At 40.5% G+C, this 15,680-nt stretch overlaps 1 protein-coding gene across 1 annotated transcript in view; it reads right to left on the bottom strand.

Annotated features, from left to right (window-relative positions):
- Positions 1-219: 219 nt before the first annotated feature.
- Positions 220-15,680, bottom strand: part of ULK2 (unc-51 like autophagy activating kinase 2) — a 43,772-nt gene continuing 28,311 nt past the window's right edge. The window contains exons 16-28 of the mRNA XM_067309549.1: positions 13,725-13,862; positions 12,533-12,678; positions 12,217-12,297; positions 9,079-9,365; positions 8,761-8,954; positions 8,118-8,227; positions 7,156-7,308; positions 6,208-6,416; positions 4,732-4,910; positions 3,724-3,842; positions 3,226-3,383; positions 2,164-2,299; positions 220-2,075 (exon numbers count right to left, since the gene is read on the bottom strand). Coding sequence (XP_067165650.1) covers positions 2,008-2,075; positions 2,164-2,299; positions 3,226-3,383; positions 3,724-3,842; positions 4,732-4,910; positions 6,208-6,416; positions 7,156-7,308; positions 8,118-8,227; positions 8,761-8,954; positions 9,079-9,365; positions 12,217-12,297; positions 12,533-12,678; positions 13,725-13,862 — 1,978 coding nt within the window. The 3' untranslated portion in view covers positions 220-2,007. The remainder of the gene's footprint in view (positions 2,076-2,163; positions 2,300-3,225; positions 3,384-3,723; positions 3,843-4,731; positions 4,911-6,207; positions 6,417-7,155; positions 7,309-8,117; positions 8,228-8,760; positions 8,955-9,078; positions 9,366-12,216; positions 12,298-12,532; positions 12,679-13,724; positions 13,863-15,680) is intronic.

Raw genomic sequence — 15,680 nt, 5'->3', positions numbered from 1 at the left:
GGGACGCTTTGTGCTGGAGCCCAATTTTACCAAGAACTCGAGCGAGTTGCCCTCTCCTGCCCTGATGGTAGGTCCAGCTGCTACGGAGAGCATCCCTTGACCAGTAGCAGATTTAGCCTCCAGGGAACATTCAACAACCGATTTCAACAGGCAAGGAAAGATTTTTTGGTTTTGACATTAACACAATTGGTCTTTGGTTACAGAGAGAAACAAACTCAGTTTTACCATAGAAACACTTCTAGTGTCAGTATTTATTTTACCTTAATATACATTTATACAGGCCATAATAAAAAGGCTATTACGCAACAGTTCAGTGAGTTATTACCTAGTTTCAAGAATAATGCATGCAATTACAAAGGAGAGGTAGAAACACCGTATTAAAGACCTAAAAATACAAACATTATATAAACACTTTCAAATTAACTGTTGGAATTTCATACAGATAAATAAGGTAAAAAGTACATTACTCTGTCAAAGTAAAGGAAACACATGGTTATCCGAACACTGAAACAATATTTTGATGTGTAAGCCCTGTACAATTTTGTCAAATAGTTCAGACCACTGTGTTTAAGAGGATTAAAATGATTTTGTCCTGGAGAATGGTTTATTCAAGTATTCAAGCAGTTGAGTAACAAAAGAGTCCCAAAAATAAAATATAGGAACCATTTCCAGAGAAGCTGATCTGCCTAAATACTTTGCAAAACGGTCCTGATGATCTCATGGGATGCTTGAAATGATAATGCCTATAAGGCTAAATGAAGCTTCCCACCTCTCCCCCAAAATGCACACAAAATAATCCTGATTTTTCACACACTGCACGTAGAAATTCTACGTCGACCTATCAGCATCCCAAATCCCAGCTTTTTTTCTGTTTTTGCACGGCTCCTTGCAAAACCTCTCATTTTACAGTATTCCTTGTAATACTGCCCAAGCAACGAACTACAGAGAACTGTCATTACACCCCTAGAGACTGCAGGCATCAATGCACATATCGCATGCACAACAAAAGATGCAACCAAATCTATATAAAAAGCAACCAACCAGCAACTCAAAACATTTCTATTACTGAGAAAGTCCAGAGCAGTAGTTACTCAAGTATTAGACAAATAGGTATAAAATGGAAAGGTTCACATGAATACAAGTTTTTACAGTTTGTTTGAAAGTCTTCTAGAAGCTACATTTGAAATTCTTAAAAGAATTTTATGTACACTGAAATGAAATTCAGCCAAGTCTGTTGTGCCTTCTTTTTTTTTTTTTTTTATACAGTTCTTCAAAAATGAATATACAGTTGCTTTAGTAAATTAGTGCAAAACAGTGTTTTGGAAGAAGATCATCAAATTGTATCCACATCAGCCGAAAATCCACAGGGGATTCTGCACAGATGGAGCGCATTTTCTTCCATTACCAGCTTTCCACCATGTAAAAAGTGCTTCCTCACCATCCCTTCATATGACAAGCTGAGCCAAGTTTACAATATATGAACTCAGATCCAAGCCAACTTAGCTCCAAAAGCTTCAAACAGCACTTGTACATGGTTAGGATTTCCCAAATTCACTCAGCCACATTTTAATGACAGTTAAAAAATATTTCCACAAACATTTCAGGGAATCTTCCGAGGGAAATGTCTTTATGTACCTGATGCAGAAGGATCCACTCTCTATATACCTCAGGAGGAAAAAGCCCCTGTCATTCAAGTCAAAGCACACGTACAAGAATCAGTCTGAAATGCAAAGACAGATTCTCTTAAACTCTGCTGCTAGGAAAAAAAAAAAAAAAAAATCAACCAAAAAAGGAGCTGCTGGATCAGTAAGGCAGGTTTTCTACAAGTGTACTTTTGGAATTTCTCCTCTTTGAATATGCTGCTGTTTCTTTGGTAGTCACCACAGAAATGTAAGAATCATCTTCTACATGGGGCAGAACAAGGACAACAATTAAGCTGTAGTGAAAAAAGTGCAGTATCACTGATGTGGTCCCTTATGTTCACACCATCTGGTCCTTGGGATATTCCTACTGCTCATATACAGCCACTGTGCTATAGCAAAGTGCAGAAAGCCTTCGCTCGATGCTAGATTTATCTGAAAACAGAGGTTAAAAACAGATTAATCTTACAATTCATTAACTGCATGTAATTTTCAGTACTTTCATTATTCAGCATAAACTTACATTTGTGTACATTTTCTATATCTGCAGGGTCCTGCAGTATTTTAGTCAGTCCTTCCAGCAGCAGGGCTGCTTTGTGGTATCGATATGTAATATCTTCAGTTTGCTGAAACATCTCATCTAGAGCTGCTGACTGAACCTGGAATCATTCAGTAGATTGAGTTACATAAATTGCTTAAAGCAAATATTGAAATGAAAAATGAAAAATGAATGATATAAAAGTGTCATTAAGAAACTATTTTTGAGTCTTAACTAAGCTGATCTGTTTTTATGACAGTAAGACAACAAAATGAAGTTTAAGAGAATATAGTCCCTGTGCTGTATTAGCTCAGGATGTTCTACACCCGTAGGCTATAAAACACTTTTTCATCTGTTGTCTACATGTGTTATAATATATTCTGAAATTACAACAACACATGAATAAACATGCTTGTTCTCATGCCTACATCCTCTTGTGAAGAGGACAGGTTAAGTGTGTACGACTACATCATTATCAGGGTTAAGCACTATTTGCCAAGATCTTTTGTGCGACACCTCCGTTAGAAAAGACTTCCCTCTCATCAGAAAGGCAGTTAAGTCTCCTATATGCTTTCTGCATCTGCTCGCCAGCAGATATAAACAACGTTTATTAGCTGCATGAAAAAACTTCCGCATGCTTTGTACTGGAGTTGCTTTGTCTGGACAGGCTGATGTTCCTCAAACAGGACTAGTGGATTAAGGAAGCTACTGCTGTTGTTTCTACACTTCAGTAAGCCTTATTGAACAGGGCTTCAGCATGCAGAGTCCTGTTAGAGACTCTGCAGCTTAGGAGTTCATTTCCCTAGTGTTTATGTAGCAAATGTGCTGATGTGGGGGAACATCTCCGAGGAACAGCATCTGCCAGGAACTTTAACTACAGTTAAGGGAGAGCAGGAAGGAAAATGAAAGACTAGCAAAAATTACCATGAACAAAATTCTGGAGACATATATGCTATTTTCTGGTTATGCTGAAGAGGTATGTGAGAGAATGAAGCAATGTATTACTGATCTCAATATCTTATCATCTAAGCAACAGGAGTGACTTACCATTTCTACAGCACAGTTATAGATGAGTTTCTCTGCAGTTACACTGTTGATTTCATCAATGAACCTTTGCTTATCCGAGAAGAAACGATTCAACTTTTCTGTTAGTTTCTTGCACATACCGATACAGAATTTGTATCTCTCATTGAGGCTTTTCACAACTGGAAAAAAGTTAAGAGGAGATTTAAATACCTCATAACCTAAGTTCAGCTTTTTCCAGCATTAGCAAAGTCTGTTTAAAATTCTGCTTTTAATGTTTATTTACTCGGCCACTTTATGAAAGAAGTATATATCAAATTCTTTCCACTTCATGTTAACAACTGCCCTTTCTAAAAAGTTATTAACTGCATCCTTTTTGCCATCATAATCATGCAGTTGTATACGTCTACAGTTCTCTTGTTCAGAAGGAAACAAACATAAATGTTGCAGCTTAAGCTTTTTTAGTGATGTATCACTAAAGAAAATTCACAAGCAAAGCAAATTAGATTATATTGCATCTACCTTGCTTAACAGCAGTGGATGGATTCAGTTTCCCTGATTTGACCTGTGCTTTGGCAAGATGCAGAGAAGATGCTAGCAACTGGGCTGCTTTCATATACAACACCAGCTGCTCTACTTGTCTGGGGAAAAAGAAAATAATTATGTATCAAAAAACCTTTTTTGAACACATTCAAGCTTTGGGCAGACACTGCTTTTAATCACAACTGTACACAGGACATGCCAGCAGCAGAAAGGGAAGACAGATGTCTAAAATGCAACCCCACCCTCCCCTCACTCCACAAACACCCTGTCACGGGTTGGGAGTCCATCTGCTCATCTGGTAGATGCAGCAGCAAATACAAACTGCTTTAATGTATACGCATTTTAGAAAGGAGCACTTATTTATGGGGACTGACTGCCCGAGGTCAACGTCCTACCACAAGTGACTGGGTGTGCTTTTCTAGCAGCGTCATTTCCTGTGCCCTGGAATTCTCACAGTCGTGAAAAGCAAACACACTTTGCAGTTTCTTTTTCAGGAAGAAGGCAGGAAATGGAACTGCCCTTTCCCACCACTCCAAATCTCTCTTATTTCTCCTTACTTCTGACTCTGTGTTAGGGCTGATCGGTTCCACTGAAAAAAGGTCAAATTTGACTCCCCATCTGATTTCCACCCCAGTGCTGCTGTTTCAGCCCGGTCACCAGTAACGCAGAGGGCTCAGAACTCATTGAAGCTGCTGCACAGATTTCCAGGCCTGGCAATACACTACCATGCCTCAAGCCTGCAGCCCCTATTTTCCCCAATTCAAGCAGCAGGCCAGAAAACACTGTCCTCTTATTTACCTGCCAGCAAATGTCTCTGTCCTTTGCTCTTTCTGATCTCTTTTCAGTTGTCAGAAATGTATTCCTATAAAGTATTCTATACAGTAAAGCAATCAGTCCCAACAAAGGGAAGGCACAGTTTGTCTGAATACATTTTTGATGTATTTGATATTCACTAACTCTCTGGATACTATTTGACTGCATACTTACCCCCATTCTTTGCTTAGCTGGCTGATCTGATCAACAACTATGCTCTCTTGGATTTGGTACAGTGAAACTGCAGAAGTGCACAGGTCTGGGTTTCCTCCTCGTACTGCTGTCAGATCCAGAACACATTCTGTAAATGTCAGCATCATGTTTAGATGACGCAGTGTATCTGTATGTTCTCTCTGTCAGAGGGAAAAAAAGACAACAATTTAACCATTATAAACTATAAGGCAAATAAATACACATAAAACTCTTGTTAGTCACTGGAGGATTTCCTCAGTATGTCAACTCTATGCAGAAATCACATTGCAGTACAGCCAGCACTAGGGACTACAGGACCAAGTGGATCCAAAAGGATTAACAGACATTAACTTGTTTTTTTCTTTCTTAATGATTTCAAGATATTGCAGCTTATACTTCAGAGTCTTTTGACAAAGTCAAAGGAATTTGGACATGGAATTCTATGTTTGTTGAAACCTGAGAGACTAAAGGAATCACAAGAGGGACATACTATTTATTATTATATTATCAGCAACTCAAAAGTATGCTCGGCACTTGTATGAGAAGCCAGGAAGAACATTTGGCTTTTATTATATAACAGACCTGATATCTACAAGAGAACTGATCTAAAGCTTCATACTTATCTGCTTCACTCCAATTTACACTTAGATCTTGAATTATATTTTGTTAAAGGTGGCTGTTGCCAAAGTTCACAATTTAAATCACTTCTCTTGGAGCTAACAACTCATGCCTTGTTGGTGACTAAAAGATACCACATGCATAGTTTCTGTTCAAGAAAAAAAAAAAATCAGACTTCAAAACTAGTCAAACATATCTTAGCAATACTTAAAACCTTTTAATTAGAAATACGGGTCTAAATACCTTTTAAACACTATCTGCGGGAAGAATAGAGTATACTGTCAAACATTCACAACATAAAGATTCAATATGTATCTAAGCACCTTCAGCAAGATGTGAATGAGAAAACAGAACAGCAGTCTGCCTTGAGACATCTGCAGTCCAAGGATAGCATTCTGGTGAAAGACCATCCCTGATCTGTGTTTTTAAAGTGTCACTCCTCCACATATTCAAAAAAATATAGGACACACTTCCCACGAGTAGGATTTAATGTCATCTGCTGACTGTGAAGCAGCAGCTAAAAACCAATGCCCAGAGGGACATTGCTACTGTCAGCACCCACGTCCAGAGAGTTGGCATTAAAACACAGGCATCTTTGGAAGGCTCTGGTGAACAAAAGCAGTCATGTTCCTTTGGTTACCTATTCAAATACATGAAATGCCAGGAATAACCACCAAAGGGAAATGGCCACAATTGATACATGAACATTTTCAAGGTTTTAAGAAGGAGTATGGGATAGTGAAGAGGAAACTACCAAGAACACTGAGCAGTTCTGTTTGTACCATGTCTCTGTTTTATTAGCATTATACATTATAAAACATTAAATTATTTTTTCTATACCTCCATTAAAGTTTCCTCAGGCAATTCAGGAGCTTCAAAAGTGATAAAGCCCTCTAAGCTGGGAGGCGAAGTACCATAAGGCATGTACTTCAGACTCGGAGCTGCCTCGGCTCCCGGAGGAGAAGAACCCATATAAATACCAGGAGGGGAGCCCATATATACACGGCCACTAGTAGAGCAGAGAGACCCTCCAGAACTGTTTGATCCAACTACAAGAAAAATAACACACACATTCAGTCTAATAGGTTGTTCCATCTCACAGCTCTGGGGCTGCAGATGGTAGCAAATGACAAATCAGTAGCCACCACAGATTAACTCTTGGGAAGCTCTCCTCGCTGTTCCTTGCATTACTCTGTAGAGAATGCAAAGGCTACACCTTAATGGACAGTGATGATTTATAAAACAGACACTGGAAAAGAGCTGACAAGGATTCCAAGGCAGACAGTCTAATAGTACAAACCAAAGGTTGTGCTACAGCTCACAAAAGCACACTGCTGCAGATTTAGACTCCGATTCACCTTCAGCAGACGAAGGCCTTTACCTTGTGATCTTTGATATTGGGCAACATAGTCAATGTGTGCTGAAATGCAGTCAAGCTCATGCTTGGGTGTTGTTTCTTGTACACTGCACAGCAGTGGGTAAAAATGCAGAATCAAAACCACTAATTTTTCCTCTCCACCATAGCATAGATGCTGTTAGAACGCCCTAGGGTGGAGTAAAACTGTGTACAACAATTTGCACATGACTGAACAGTAAATTGGTGGCTCTGGCCCTCTCTTTAGGAGAAAAGGCAGAAAGTCTGATATGCATCATCATTTACATGGCACTTCTCATTGTATGGCCTAGAGGACCTACTGCACTAGGCAGTAAGCAGGTTACTGTCCCAAGAAGTGGGGAAGGCTGAATATTGCATTTGACAGCAATCCACAGTTGCCAGGGAAGCCTTACCTGAGGTGGTTCTTGTTCTGAGGATCATATGGGTGCAGGTAGGAGGGGTGGCGCTGCTCGGAGGGGACCCAACAGTAAACATGACAGCCCGAGAACTTGCCCCACTTCCCATGGAAGGAGGTACCATTGCAATTCCACAGGCCCCTGCTGGAGCTGGGAGAAAAAATTGTATCAAGTCAGGCCTTATTTACATATGACCATATAAATTAGTAGTTACATGCAGCAACTCGGTAGCACTGCAACACAACATGGTTTGACATAGATCCAAGACTTGGACTAGTCAGAAGGTCTGACAGCAAAAAAACACAAGAAGCAGAGTGGATGGCCTTGGCCATACACAAACAGATCAACATGCAGCCAGTGCCTTCATGCATCTTTCTACTTTCCATCTCTCTCAGCTCTAATCTTGCCTAGAGAAGAGCAACAGAGGCTCTTTGTGAAAGCCTGAGGACAACGCTTCAGTCCTGCAGTAAAACGATGCGACAGAAAAATTCTGAAGACAGACCATGGATGACCTAGGGGCCAAAAACCAGCCCTGTCTGCAGAACTCCTTTCCTCTGCTTAAAAACAAGGTGAGAAAGCCTGGCAGCCACTTGTGGCAAGGCACCAGTGATATTAAAAAGAGATAAAATAAAAAAAGAGAGAGATGAGCCAGAATTACATAAACTGACTTTCATATGAAAACAAGGTAGAATTAGGAAATGAAACAGCCACAGATGAGGTTTAAAAAAAATCCCTAACCAGCACAAGCAGTTGTGATATCGCTGTTTAACAAAATCCTGTGATAGATATTTTTAAGGTAATGTTATTTTTTATTCCCTCCCCCCCCCCCAAAAAAAAGCCTCCTTCACTGATTACAGCAGTGCTAAAAATTGTTGGAACCATTTATGAAACTTGAAAGCAGAACTCTATCTCGTTGGCACTCCATAATGACAACTGGGATGTATCAATCTGTTCATTACCTGTATCCATTGGTCGCTCTGTATTGAGGCTGTCTGTACTGCCTTGATATAACTGGCCACCAAGGGTAGTCTTTACTTGTTGATCCGATAGCTTCCCAGTACTGACAGATCTAGACAGAAAAATTCATGAATTCACAACAAAATTCTTAAGGTAAATCTAACTTGCAGCTGACGCTGACTTTCAAATTATTGGTATTTCTTACAAATAATTCTTCAACAAAAGAACAGAAAGTCTGAAAGTCTCACTGTTCACCACAGACCTACTGTAATAGAGCTAACCATAAAAATACAGAGACTTTTTCTCTTAGAAAGTTATATTCCAATTTTTGTCATACGGATTTTGAACTAAAAACTGAAAAGGCTTCACAAAGGCAATAAGAAATCCATATTCAGATAATAAAAACAAACAAAAGGGAACTAGACAGCAACATGAACTGCTTCAGGAAGTCCATGCTATATTTATACACAGTACAGAAAGTTTCTGTTGTATATACTAAACCTCAACATCCACTCAGCAAGAGTTATAGACCTGACAGAGACCACTTTCTGCATGCTTTGCCTCTCCAAATTGCTGTGCGCAATGGACTTTCTCCTGCCAAGTTACCTAAGCAGCTTTACAGGTTGTAAGTGTTACGGTGCCTACCTGCCAAACGCAGCTTTATTGTGCTGTTCTATTGCCTGCTTTTCACTCCCTTGCGTTGAGTGGAAGTGGGTGAAATCCCTTGGGTCAGTGATGTCTTTAGGCTGCAAAGGGGCATCTACTGATCCCTGGCGACTAGCCAGGGCTAGCAAGTTTGAGGACGCTTGAGTTTTAGGTATTTTGAAAGGAGCTGTTGCCTTAAAGAATCAAAGACCAAGAACACACCAAAAACAAGGTTAGCATCCCAAAATATTCTTGGGGATAGTTTCAGGCAATGTGTTACCATTTCACACTTTACAAACAGCGTATAACTTAACGAACCTTAGTAGGAGAGCCAATGATTGTTGGTAATGGAGTTTTGAACAGCCAGTCTGAACTCCGAGGTGACGATCCCATATGTTTGGTAGGTGATGTTCCCAGGCTGCCCGGCCTACTTGGTTGTGGCGAATGGCTATATCCGTACCCAGCATAGGATGGGCACACCGGGTCTGAATGCTGCTTTCTGAGCTTCTGTTTGTTTTGATAGATATCTGTGAGAGTAGGAGCACTCTGCAACCTAGCTCCCATCAAAAGCGACTGTGGAGACTGAGACGGTGGTATTGGAGAACCTGGAGGGACAACAGACAACAACAAAGAAAAATTCTACTTGCAGTGCTTGGAAACATATCAATGAAACCCAAAACGTTAGAGACTGATGGCAATCTGAAAGGAAATAGGACTTGATCATCAGCTGGCTAGAAGGCAAAGAGAATGCATTTACCATTTTTTTGGACGAAGGCTACATACACTGATCAGATGATGCACATGTTCAAGCTGCCAAGAGGCAAGATTTCAGGGTGACAGCTGTACTGGCAGCCACAGTACCTTTGGCAAGCTGCACCAAGACAAATAAAGTGGTTGGATTCAGCAGAAATGGCATAACCAACACTTAAGTTTCAAGTGCAGCAGCCAAGACTCTAGGTTGAATAGAGGTTCTCAAACACTGGAATTATATTCTTGCAAACAGCATGGTGAATGCAACATTGCATGTTACATAATGTAATGACTTGGTTCACAGCCACAAAAGGCATCTCATGGTTCTGCATAAAAAGTAGATCCTAAAAGAACTGTGTTATTCAGATGAAATGGTTCAGGATCTTTACTTTGGGCAGTCATTCATGTTTTCCTCGGTCAGAAGGACTATTTTTCAAAAGCTCACTACGTACAAAATAAGTCTCTGCTACAGTATGAGTGTAAAGTTTCTCCTGAAGCAAATGGAAACAAGAGAGCTATAAACAGACATTTAAACAGTGGGCTTTGGAGAGATTTCCTACAAACATCTCACCTGCTAAGAAGTGCCATTCCCCTTTCAATATAAGGGGAAATAACCTGAAATTCGATTAAACTGTCTCTTACTTGTGATATTTTTATGTTTTCATGATGAGGAACTGTGTCAACTTACAAATAGTAGTTAAGACATCAGCTTTATGGTCACAGCTTCCCAGATGAAACACTTGTCTTTGTAACCTCCAAGAACTGACATTGAAGTGATGACAATTACACTCACCCTTTAGAAAACTGCAAAACTTAGAATGAACCATATTAAATAGTTTTTCGTAGGCTGCACTGTAAATTAATATGCAAAATTCGTAAGTGCTGGATAAGGCAATCTTCCGAGATTGGCTCCATTTCATAAATGTGTGTTTGAAAAACCACCTCAAACACTTTCTTGCAGTTTGCTCAGTAAAGTGCCTAGCTGTTAAGCCACATCTTTCATCAACCTTCTTAAGCCTGTGATTTTACTAGTTAAATTTTGAATATGAGCTACTTCATCTTGATTTCACTCCAGTCCCTTAAACAATGTGTTTTAAAATCACCTTTCTGCCCACAGCTCCAACAGAGTGCTCAAGTCTATTTCTCACTGAATTCCCAGCCAAGAGTTTCCTTGTTTGAAATCCCTCTGCTCCTCTGTCAATAGCATTGAAACTCATCAGCTGTTGCTTCAGAAACGAGTTTTAAACCCCACTGGCTGTCCTTGTAGTGTCATCACCATCACAGGGAAGGCTTCTGAATTCAGAGTTTCTCTTCTGCTGCCACTGGCAGCAAAAGCAACTCAACTAGCTGAGATGCTACATTAAGACAGACATCTTCAGTCCCTAGGAAGTCTCAGTACAGATGACCTCACTTCACCCAGAAGCAGAGACAGCTTCCCAGACTCATTTACATGCTTAGAAACAGACATGCTGCAATTTGTGGTATTTTACAAACAGAATACCACCACAGTCACTTGAAATTAAGAAATAATACAAGTCAAATGGGAAAAGAATGCAGGAAGATGATGATGAAGTGAAACATTAAGTACTCTTAAAGCCAGAAAAACAGAACCGTGGTATGTTACAAGTGAGTTTACTGCTGGCAAAAGGCACTAAATCAACAGTTCTACAAGACTGCACCCAAAGAAAAGATGCAACAAAAACATTCTTCATATTCTCTTCATTTTCCCTCAGTTTTTCTTTTTAAAGAGAAAATAATTATTTCAAATCTGATGATTCAGTCATTCCTTGTCTTCTGCTGAAACTGCCAGTAGTATGGCAAATACGATGGCAATTTTTGAGACACGGTGTAGGACTTATTTCATATGGATGAAACAATGCCCAGGTATTAGAAATATATAAGTACTCCAAGAAATGAATGCTCTATCATCTCCAGGTGATTTTGGGAAGTGTTTAAACATGGGGGAAGAGGGCAGAAATCACACTGCAAGTTCAGCACTACCTCTTACAATGTCAAAAAAAGAGAGTATATTTAATATTTTAGATAAAGAACTTGCACCTAAGCTGTGAGTAGAGCAGAAGAACAATGTGCTGCTAAGTTGCACATTCTTTCATCCCATCTGTCTGATGTTACAGAAACATTCAGTCTCACAGGGTCTCAAAACATCTTGAAGTCCTTTTATTCTCTCTGATCACTGCTTTTTCTGCTGGCATGCCCAAACAATTTATGACTGGCAAAGCTTACTGAACGCTTAGCAATACTAACATCAGACCCCAGTCAATTTCCAAAGGGAATGACGAAAATGTGTTGTATGCTGAACACTGGCAGCTCTTCCTCCCTTTTCTGAGCACCAGCATGACAGAACTGGTCTATCAAAACCAGATTCTAAGTATGTTACTACCATTCATTATCATCTATCCACTTCCACCCCTGATCAGCAATCTGAAGACAGACATTATCAGAGTTCCTTTTTAATTTTGAGAAAAAGAAACCATGGCATCCCTCATTGCCTAGAGAGTTAATTATGGGGAAAAGAGTCTTGACATAGCCAGAACTGGGCTAAGTTTTTATGAAACATCAGTTCATCACTTATCCAGCGTCTCCTATTAACTCATATTAATGTAGTGCTGACCCTCCTCCCCCTTCACAAAATCCTGTAGAAGCTGTATCAAAATAGTACTGGTTGCATTGTCTGAAGTCACTCACCTGAAAAATTTCTACTCCTTGATTCATGTCCTTGAAGCTGTCCGCAACAACAGTGTCCAAGCTGCTCAGGTATGGTTCCAACTATGCAAACAAAATCAAAATGCAAATTTACATTTTATACTTCACCTACAAAGGAAAACAAAGCAAAACAAAACTTATTTTGTTTACTTTTGTCAGTCATTTAACAGAAATGATTTCTGCAAACATGATCTAGCTGGGCAGATTTTAGTTTTAAGATAATTTCAAGCACAAATTACTGTTCCGAATTACTGTTGCAGATAAACCTCCAGTAATTATTAAGAATTTATGGGCTCACCTAGTGGTGAAGGAGAGTACGGTCTTGAAGATCCTGTGGATAACCTGCGCCCAACACCCTGTGCAGTGTCTGCTGGTACTGGAGAACAGGAGCCCATCTTCACAAAGCCCATCGGGCTAGTATTCGAGCGCCTCACAACCGCAGCTCTAACACAGTGAAAGGAAGGTTACAAACACTATAGTAACTGTGGTTCTTCAAGATAAGCTTCAGAATCCTCTAAAGAGTACAATAATCAGTTAAAGAAAACACCGATATTTAACAAGAAAGCTGTGAAGCTGAAGTTTATTAAACTAATAAGCTGAGCCTTCCACACTGAAAAAAGCAACATTTAATTCCCTTTGTTCATATTGGGATTTTAACTTTTAATGCCATAATAGCTTGTTTAACTAGAGAAATTTAAAACAGATATCCCTTAGTACATGGACTCCTACTCTTCAGACAACTCAATCACATTTGTAATTTCACAACTGAGTGAAATGCAATGCTGCAAATGCCAGTTTTTATGGTAGGAAAAGGAAGGGACCTACAAAAAAAAAAAAAGACAAAAAGTTTTAAGGACTGGACCTGGCATATAGGTCACAAACTTAGAGAGGATTATTCAAGAGAAAGATCCTTCCCACATGTAGCAGCAGCTATAAAATCAGAGATCCTGAAAAACCCAAAGAACCATGGGTCTATTTTTAGAAAGATCACTGGTTTTGGGTAGTCTGTTTCTTCAGCTTTCACCCTCCCGATCCTGTCTGCCTCATGGTCTATAGTAAGTTCGTCACGCTAGAGCTTTGTATTAAGACACACTGGTTAATCAGCACGCCAAAAAAATGTTCCTTGATATTCTACAGAACAATGCATTCATCTCATCACTGACATGTGAAAACAAAACACAACTTTTACTGACATTCTAGTTCATGATGTAATGCCACATGCTACACAGAGGAATAAAAAAGCAAGACTTGATGTTTTACCTTCTTGGGTAACATTTGAGTGAAAGAATATGCATATTCTGTAATAGAGGAAAATTCCAACTGCCCATTCAGCGATCTTACTACAGATTCTGAGGGACTATTACTTGTTATTGTTAAAATGCCTCTTTAGCATGGTCTTGTGAAGAAAAACATGACATCAACAAGAAAGCATGGATGTCTGTCAGGGTACAAACACAAACTAAAAGCAAGAAAAAGGAGTTAAAACTCACCTTGGTGATCCATGGGGGTTTGACACAGGGCTGGCAGTGGAGGAGAGGTTCTGTTCGATACGCTGATAATTCCGTAGCTGAGTGGGAACTGGAATAGGTGCTGTTTCACTGCGGGGCGATACTGAAGGCTGACAATGCCTGAAGTTGGAAGGCATTGAGAGAGGAGATGAATAGAGGTAGCCAGGTCTCTCTCTAAACTGTACCATTGTCTGAATTTCAAGAAAATCTGAGAAGCAGGTAAATAAACCGATTCTATACTCCCTGCATGCAGTATAACCTTAGCTTGTCCAAATCTAGCTCTAACACTTCACAGAGGAAGACAAAGAACCATTTCTTACTAACTAGCTTTCTTACACTGGCCAGTATCGGATTGAGCCGAGAGGGCAGTACTAGCTCAAGCCCTCCGTCATGCATCACAGCAATCTGCCAATCCTGGGGATTTCCTGCCTATCAGCCTGCTCTGTTTACCACATTTCAAAATAGCGTTCTAGGAAAGCCCACTGCGTTAGGAACAGGAAGTTCAGCGAGCCTGGAATGTGTACAAAAGCCACCAAAGCACAGTCAGAGATAGCCCAAGAGACACAGTGAACTTACAAAAAGAAAACACGTTATGTAACCAACTCCTGACAAAGTGACCAAAGCCACACACCTGAACATTAATCCACTGACTCAAACTGCAGATTAGCATTACCCGAGTTCAGCTCGGTGTCAGTGACCTGGCTTGCCTCCATGTTCCAGCCGATAAAGGAAATCAAACCACTGCAACGTAATCAGTTATCAACACTTTTAAAAGACGACAGAATTACGCTGAAAGAATTACAAACTAAAGGGCTTTTTGGAAGACAATCAGCTTAGTATCTAGTCCTTTATTGACCATCTCTTCAGAGAATGGAAAGGCAAAGAAGAGAAATTATTAGAGGAAATGTAGAAAAAGTTCTACCACTCTTGCCACAAGCTCTAGAAAAAAAGTAGTTAGAGCACTCACTGCTTGGCTACAGCTGAACAGAAATCTGGATTTCTGATTCTGTTTGTCCCATTCCCTTTGCTATCACTGGGAATGAAATACTACTTCCTAATACGCACAGTCCTTCCTTAGCAAAAGGAAGAGGTTTGTCCTTTTACGGTCACCTAGTTACTAGATACTACCAAATAATTTGGAAGCCAGCTTGACTAGATCTGAATAAATCTGTGTTGGCGCTCTTTGGCAGCCTCATGAGTTTTACTGATTTCAAACCCATACTTGCAAAGTTCCTCAGCTGCACGTGAAGGAAGTCCCCAGCCTGGTGTACCACAGCGGCCAGCCTGGCAGAAGACAGGATAAATCTGCAGCTGTGACCACACGCTAGGTGGAAAGCCTGAAAGCATCCACGCAAAGAGAAGGCCTCAACAAGTGAAATCCCCATGAACGCAGCGGGCAGCCTGCTAGGACTAACGCGACAAGCCGAGGCAGCGCAGGGAGGCTCCACAGGCCCGACCTCCCGGAGAGGGGAAGCAGCAGCACCTGCAACAGTGACACTGCGGAGCCTATGCAGGTAGGTAGTTTTTATAGTGCTCAGCGCATGAAGTGCCTCCCCCTGCTCTCAGGCAGCTTTGCAGGTAGATTTGAGCAAGCCCTGCGTGCTGTAAGCTAAGCGGAAGCAGCAATGCTGCATTAGCATGGTGCGGAGGTGAGATAAAGTACTTGGTCTTCCTTCCATCAGGGCTCCCCAGCTCAGGCCCAGAGCGCTCCGGTTACACATCTAGTCTGATGTGGTTTGTTACTGATTAGAGAAAGACGCTATATAGACACGTGCAGAGTTACAGACAAATCTTGTTTCTGTGGGTCTAGAGAGCAAAATAAGCATTTAACCACATAAGAGTGAACCGCCACCACCTATTCTGCCTGTTCTGACCAGAGCCTGAGAAGTGTCACAACTTCTTCCGCTTGCCATAAAGCAACATAACTATGGGTGCAAT

Source organism: Apteryx mantelli, chromosome 22 (assembly GCF_036417845.1).
Source record: "Apteryx mantelli isolate bAptMan1 chromosome 22, bAptMan1.hap1, whole genome shotgun sequence".
Lineage (NCBI taxonomy): Eukaryota > Metazoa > Chordata > Aves > Apterygiformes > Apterygidae > Apteryx > Apteryx mantelli.
This window is presented reverse-complemented; position numbering and strand designations above follow the sequence as displayed.